General features: G+C 41.0%; 1 protein-coding gene across 3 annotated transcripts; it reads left to right on the top strand.

The window, feature by feature from the left end:
* Window positions 1–1485: 1485 nt before the first annotated feature.
* anapc11 (APC11 anaphase promoting complex subunit 11 homolog (yeast)) lies at window positions 1486–7288 on the top strand. 3 transcript variants are annotated; one of them, XM_041217380.1, is made up of 2 exons: window positions 1486–1936; window positions 4493–7288. In XM_041217380.1, the coding sequence occupies exons 1-2, from the start codon at window positions 1828–1830 to the stop codon at window positions 4636–4638; spliced, it is 255 nt and encodes an 84-aa protein (XP_041073314.1). In that variant the 5' UTR covers window positions 1486–1827; the 3' UTR covers window positions 4639–7288. The 3 variants fall into 3 exon arrangements, 1 of the variants encoding a protein (XP_041073314.1); XR_005946639.1 differs by lacking the exon at window positions 1486–1936 and adding an exon at window positions 2176–2447 and having other exon boundaries at window positions 4493–4620; XR_005946640.1 differs by lacking the exon at window positions 1486–1936 and adding an exon at window positions 2176–2492 and having other exon boundaries at window positions 4493–4615.
* The last annotated feature ends 365 nt before the right edge of the window (window positions 7289–7653 follow it).

The raw sequence follows: 7653 nt of genomic DNA, 5'->3' as shown, positions 1-7653 counted from the left end.
AATTCAACTGCATTCCATACTTTTATCCATTCCCTTTGCACCTGTCAGTTGCTCAGAGTCAACACAGCCTTCCTTGCTTCAATCAAGAGAAAGCAAAGGATCAACATTTGGAGGTATGGCTATCCCAGCAACTTATATCAAACTTTATCAAGCCCCTTAAAAAATCCCAAGGTATATCATATAATGAATAATGTATTAGAAATCTTATTTCTGCATATGTCAAACTTTTCCATTATAATTTCCAAGGTCCACGTATAACAAAAACTGTCTATGTAAACATGTCACACTATAATTATACTCTCATGCCACAATTGACACTATCTTCTGAAAAATTGAATCTGATACAATTATTTGGAAACAAAATGAGGGGAGACCCAATTGAAGTGTATAAAATTATGTGGGCTCTGTTAGGGGGAAATTAAAAATGCTAAAAGAAAATACAATAAGAATTTACTGAAAAAACCCTAAAATCTCCAGGCAGACATGGCTCCTGAACATATAAAGAGTTGAAGATTAGCAGATGAACATTGCACAGCCTTGAGAGTCAGACTGGTGACAAAAGTATGACATAAATTAGATTAAGTGTACTCCCCTCTCACATAGGGAAGGGACAGATGGTTTTAGCTTCGATATGGGAAGATGAACAATGACAAAGAGGGGGCTTTGACGAAACACAAATAGTCTTGAGTTGTAAGAACCAAGGTCTTTGCGCACGTGTTTTAATTCTGACTGGATAATATAATTATGTATATATCCTTTAGAATAATTGGTTAGCAAAACCACGTTTATATATTCAATAGGATAAAGTTAGTATGGAACAGGTGTGTCGGTTACCGATTGGATGTATTCAAATGTATGATGATAAGAAAAGGTACAAAAGTAGTGAAATGTAATCAATCAGGGAGCTGGATCTTCATTCATAGGAATGATTGCGGCTCCCTTGCATATGCTTGAATAAAACCAGTTAAAAGGAAGCCTGAGTCTCTGTGGTCATTGCGGGATCAGAAAGTGTAACATCTCCTCTTCAGGCTCCAAATAGAGTGGACAGGAAGGCCCAATTCCCCCTGGTTGAGGGGTCCATAACAAGCAGACATAGATTTTGGTAAGAGGAAGAAGATTTAGCAGCAATGTGAGGGGGATTTTCCCTCCAGAAGGTGTTGGGTGAGGTAGAAACCATCATAACATTATAAAAATTATTTGGATATGCATTTGAAGTGCAGTAACCTTCAAGGCTACAGGTCAAGAGCTGGAAGGTGGGATTAGGCTGGTTGGCTACTTGTTGGACGGCGCAGATACGATGGGTCAAATAGCCTCCTTCCATGTTGTAAATATCTGATTCAATGCACCAACAAACTGGTGGACCCATCAATCATTGCAAATGTAACCTCAGCAATGCAGGAGGTGCACATCTACTCACTTCTGCTCCAGCGCACCAATCACAGGCGTGCCCGGTCAGGAAAGAAAACCAATCAGAGAGGAGCTGAACGAGCCAATCGGAGCGCTCGGGACCGGTGCATAGACACAGCGAATCGAACCCAGAGAAACATATTCGATGAGCGAGAAAAGTAATCGATGATCAAAAAAGAATCCCAGCGGTGAAACTTTCCTGTTGTTTGGTCATCGACTAACTTAAAAATTGCTTTGAAAGATGGAAGTCGAGGGCGAGGGCGAGTGGGGGGGGAGGGGTCCAGACGTGACTAATGGAGTGTGAGTAGCGGATTTGGAGCCGGCGATCCTCAAGGCCCAGGGATTGAATTTGGAGCCGGAGATCCCACCCCCGCTGCCCACGGCGCCCCCCCCCCCCCCTCCCCCCAGCTCGGCTGAGCGATGAGGGTGAAGGTGAAGCGCTGGAACGCCATCGCTACCTGGTTCTGGGTGGCGAACGATGAGAATTGCGGCATCTGCCGGACGGCGTTTAACGGCTGCTGCCCGGACTGTGAGTATGAGGGGGAGCCGGGGAGAGATTAGTGCCCCTCCCCCACCCCCCCCCCCCCCCCCCCACGGACCGCGGAGACCGGCGATTCCCCACTGGCCCCAGGCCCCGCAGGAACCCCCCCCCCCCCCTCCCCTCCCCCCTCCCCCCCCCCCCCCCCCCCCCCACTCCGGCCTGACACCGGCAGCAGCCCCGCTGTCCGGCCGATTCGGAGCTGACTGTCGCCTCCCCTCCCCCGCCCGCCCGCCAGCCATGGCGAAACTGCAGACAGTCCAGTTTCTCCTCCTCCTCCTCCTCCTCCTCTGAAAGTGCTGACCCCCTCACTGGAGTCCGGTTCCAGCTGTTTTACTGACTGGCGGCTGCTGGAGGGAGGAGGTCCTGTGATTTAGGCCGCCAGGAATACACACATCCGACCAGAGCTGGCATCAGTGCTGTATTGGCCCCATTGCCTTTTGTGGTGAAAAAAAATCCTGCTGTCAACCTTCTTAAAAGTTATCTGTCACCAGATCAGCAGGTGAATCTTGGCCTCTGGGGGTGGTGAATAAGCCTCTCTAATGAGGTACTGAAAACTTGAGAGGGTAGTAACCACTTTGATTATATTGCACAGTGAATGGGGCACTTTTTTAAATTTTGGGGGGAAAAGTTTAAATGATGTACACATATGTGAATAAAGTATGTTCATTTTCACCATTTAAGGTTTTGTTGGATTTAAATAAGAGGAGTGATGACCTGAAGTCCTTCCTGTTGTAATATGAAGTAGGAGAACCCACACCAACGGTGCTCCCTATTCGGCACTTTCTCCTTTACGTTGTAGCATGTAGCAGTTCATATTATAAATAGGATTAAGCCAGAACTGTGTAATGTTGCTTTTAAGTGGCTTTTTTTAAAGGAAGTGGAGTAAGGAAAGTTTAATTAGACTGACCTCTTGCTCTTTAACTGTTTCTGTTAATAATGCATATGGAATCTTTTGTGCTGAACCTAGTCCTGTACCCCAAACAATATCCTGTTCACCAAATATATTAAATCATGCATCATGCTTAGAAACTTTTAAACCCGCAACCTCCATTTCCCAGAAGAACAAGAGCAGCAAGTGCATTGGGACAACACCAACTGCAAGTTTCCCTTTGAGTCACACACCTTCCTGACTTGGAAGTATATCACTGTTCCTTGATTGTTTTTGGAACTCCCTCCTTTAAAGGTACCTGGGTGTACTTACATTCACAAGCTGCAGTGGTTTAAGAAGGCTGCTTGCCAACACCTTCTTGAGGGCAATGAGAGGTGAACAATAAATGCTGGTCATTGCCAGCAACACTCTTATCCCATGAATGAATAAATTTAAAAATACAGGAATCACTCTCTTAAGCTATGATCTCCTGAGCTACAACAACAACATAATATATCCCAAGGCTCTTCACAGAGGCATCATGGAACAAAATATGACATTGAGCCAGAAAGAAATATTAGACCAGATGACCAAAAGCTTGGTCAAAGAGGTAGGTTTTAAGGAGTGACCTAAAGGAGGAAAGAGAGGTTTAGAGAGGAAATTTCAGAGTTGAGGGCCATGCTGAAGGCATGGTTGGAGTATTAAAACTGGGGATGCTTGAGACCAGAATTAAAGGAACACAGGTTTTTGAAGGGTTGCCGGGCTGCAGGAGATTTCAAAGATAGGGAGGGACCAAGTCATGGAGTGATATGAAATCAAGGATGACAATTTTAATATTGAGGCACCATTAAACTGAGAGTTAATGTAGGTCAGTGAGCACAGGGGTGATAGGCGAACGACATTTGGTGAGAGCAGGCTGAAAATGAACACATTGGAATCTAATAAAATTCTCTAACTAAATAGAATTTACACTTTTACTTAAGTCTACGTTGACTTAACAGAAATTAGGTTGCAAAACACTGTGAATAGGCTTGCTATGGGAATTTGCTTGGTCTTGGCATAGAAATGGAGCTTGAGATGCCACAGAATTCTAGGAGTACTGTTTACAACCCATGAGACATGAGTGCTTGAAAAAAAAAGAGAAAAGAATGATTTTCATTTATATATGGTAACTGATTCCTGTGCTCATAGTTTTATCACCTTCCCTAAAAGTTGTAAGATTTTATTTTGAACAATGCACAATATAAACTTAGGTGCAAAAAGGCTGTGGCTGCTGGTATTGGCCGAACTGCATATGTACAGTAAAGTGCAACATGTAATGGCTGGGATTTCTTTCTACACCTTCAAGCATGTCTTCTGGTGGGTGATCAAGAGAAGATATTTAAAGTCACTAAAATCCATTAGCAACTCCAACTCAGTCATATGAAAGCAGATTGCAATTTATTTCACTTACATTTTCTTAAAGCTGAAGTTGGACTCAGACTAGAAACTTGTGGCACCAATTTTAACTTTTAAGTAGAAAACCTTTTTTGGTGAAGAAACCAAACTGAAAAGTTTATTGCACCTTATGATCCAAATGTTGCTTTTCTGATGTGCACTGCTGATTCAAACTTTGTGCAAAAAAGTAGCATAAGAGAAGTTGCCCAGAATTCTTTACAGAGGTGTTTGTGTTTCAGGTAAAGTGCCAGGAGATGACTGCCCATTGGTGTGGGGTCAGTGCTCTCATTGTTTCCATATGCACTGTATCCTGAAATGGCTGAACTCCCAGCAGGTACAGCAGCATTGTCCCATGTGTCGACAGGAGTGGAAATTCAAGGAGTGATGAGCAACTGGACAAATTGAGTGAGGAATCCAAAGGCTCTGAATCAGACTTTGAACCAACTTTTTCTTTGGCTTCTCAATGATGATTGCAAAAAAAACCTTAAACATGTTACCAAGGAGATTAACGTCTGTCAAATATATTGTTTTTTTTTATAAGTATTACATAAAAAGTGGTGCAAAACTAGAATGACTGACCTACATAAAATAGTTGAAATATCAAGTGAACAGGCAGATGCTAAACATAAAACTAGCATAAAAGGCCAATGTGACATCTTTGGCTACTTACTATCTGACTTCATGGGCTATTGGTAAATTAAAACTTTTTCATAAGCATTGCTATGTATTGTTTTTTATCCTCAAATCATTGTAGAGGCTGATGCAGTTCGACCAATGGAGGTCTGTGGCTGTATTTTTGAAGGTGTATAGTTATTTGTATCTGCTGGGAAGGAAGAAAACTGTTACAGTACAGCTTTAGCAAAATATTTTGTAATGGGGAAATGAGGACTAATTTTTCTTAAAAAAAAACTGACTTGGGCCAACATTTTTTGGAAATGCTAAAATATAGGATGGACCTTTTTACAAGCTATAAAATTACTGAATTGTCATTGACTTTTGCAACACAGGCAAGGCTCTCTGACGTGTTCCCGCCTCCTTGCACTTTTCCTGGAGGTGAGCGCGGTGGTAATACACTTGGTGCAATAAGTTAAGCCAATTAGTGAGGTAGTTAACAGGCATTTGTGACCGGGCTACAATCTTGCCAATGTCATATAGAATCTTCCTGTGTCCCCATCCGTGTTAGTCAGAGGTGGAGCCTGTGTTACATGTGATTGAGAGTTAACTGATAATGACAGAAAATGGCAAAACTGCTGTCTTCTCATTTCATAGCTGTACCATTGACTGTGTAATTTGTGGAAATGGTAATCACGATGAACGTCATTATGTCTCAGTTGCACCCCTGATGCGGATGGTGGCTGCAGTGCTTTCCTGCCACCCTTGCTCCTTGGGTCTCAGCAGCACTCCCACTGATCACAAAGTGGGGCTGCTGGCCTCCCTTGCAGTAGGTTTTGCTTCAGGCCTGTGTGATTATGACATGGTAAGAACCAGATTTGATATAGTTAACATTTCAAATGATTCTGTAGGTGATGGTCAGAACAGTTGAAAACTAAATATTTTTGCAGCACAATAATAAGTCTCCCACTATTTACAATGCATGATTTGCAACAAGGTTTGACGTTAGTATGTGTTTCTGTTTCCCTGTAGGATGTTAATCGTATCTGATTTTATCTCGTTTCATTGAACTTTGCTAGTTGCTTAGTTTTTGATTCAAGAAACAAGGTTTAATATGATGACCTTCACCCTGGAGTTACTGCTTGATCTATGGGTTATAGAATTTCCAAGACTTGTCTGCCATACTCAATTGGCTGGTACATTCTGCTTACGTAAAAAAAGGGAAAGCTGGTAGCAGCAATGCATTCTCTAAACAGGATGCGCCCCCTTCCCTGACAAGAGTTTTGTTTATCCTTGGGGAAAATTAAGTTCTTGATTGATGCTTGCTGCCAAATTTTGAAACTTGTACAGTTTAACTCCAGTCCAGTGTTCCTTAACAAATCCTTACTCTAAATAAGCAAGAGAGGAAACCTGAGCTTGAAGTACAAGTGATTTCAATGCAGTAACTTCATAGTTGAGGCATTTATTCTCACATAAGACCTGTTCTGTACACAGTTTAATGTTGTATAAATTTGAGGTTATGAAATTTATGCCTGAAAATTGAGAGCTTTGTATTGTCTGAATGAATATTGTACTTTTATAGTGAAAACTATGAATCTGAATTATTTCCTATTTAAATTGAGAAACAATACAGTAGAAATTTATTTAATTGGCATCTTATGGAGTACTTGACCTTTTATGATCAAGATGAAACTTGAAACAAGTGTGAAATTGTGTCCAATTTGTTCTACAGTTCTGACGTATTGAAGTACACTTGTAGAGTACTTGACCTCACTGAAATTGTGTCCAATTTGACAATTCTCATATATCATATTGAAGTGCACTTAATTTTATTTTTCTCACCAGTTTTAGTACCACTACACTTGGAAACTATATATTTTTTATTTTAGTGTCTTTATAGTTTTAATTTGATTGCATTTTAAGCTTTATTGCTGTTCCGATAAAACAATCGTGTATGGAATGCAGCTTGTCCCCGTGAATACATTTAACCCTTCTGCTGGTACAAACTGCTATGGGTGGCACCAATGAAATATAAACTCTGAAATAATAGTGCACAGAACATATGGTGCAACTTAATGCTGCCAGTATTCACTTTGGCAAGATTAATTTTGCTGGTAAAATATAAATGCTCAATCATAGCAAAAACTTTCAAATTACAATCTTTATGCTCTGGAACATTTGCTTTTTGTTTTAGAAAAATTGTTCTTTAAAATCATTTTCCATAGGTTTCTGCATTTACCACATTAAGAATCTGATTAGACTGGAAAATAATTAATATTTTGCTAAAATATTTTAATGCTGAGTTTGGCATTAATACTTAGGAAATGTTTGTATAATTGCACAACACATTGAGCAGAATGTATGTTCAGCTATTTTGAGTTTGGGGTATGGAAATACATCATCAATTGAATTATACAAATTAATTAACGTTTGTGGCCAGGAGTTATTCAAATCTTTTATTAAAGAAAATATCAGAATTGCCTGCTGGATGAGCTAATGAAACAACTGAACAGGCTTTATTTTGCAGTCACCCAATCTACAGCATGGTATGGGAGTAGCTTGCATTCTGCCAAGTGTGTTCTCTACTGCTGAAATAGTGTGTTCCAAAGGTTGTGTTGCTTGCCCAGTTCCCCACTGCCAAGGTTTGGAGTATCTCCTCGCAGTTGGAGACAAGCTTGGAGTGAATGATCTAGTTGTCATGATCCACGTAGGAACCAATGACTGGTAGAACAAAGAATGACGTTCTGCAGATGGAGTTTGAGGAGCTGGTTTCTAAATTAAGCAGAAC

Source organism: Carcharodon carcharias, chromosome 22 (genome assembly GCF_017639515.1).
Source record: "Carcharodon carcharias isolate sCarCar2 chromosome 22, sCarCar2.pri, whole genome shotgun sequence".
Lineage (NCBI taxonomy): Eukaryota > Metazoa > Chordata > Chondrichthyes > Lamniformes > Lamnidae > Carcharodon > Carcharodon carcharias.
Note: the sequence above shows the minus strand (reverse complement) of the source record. Positions and strands in the feature narration are given on the sequence as shown.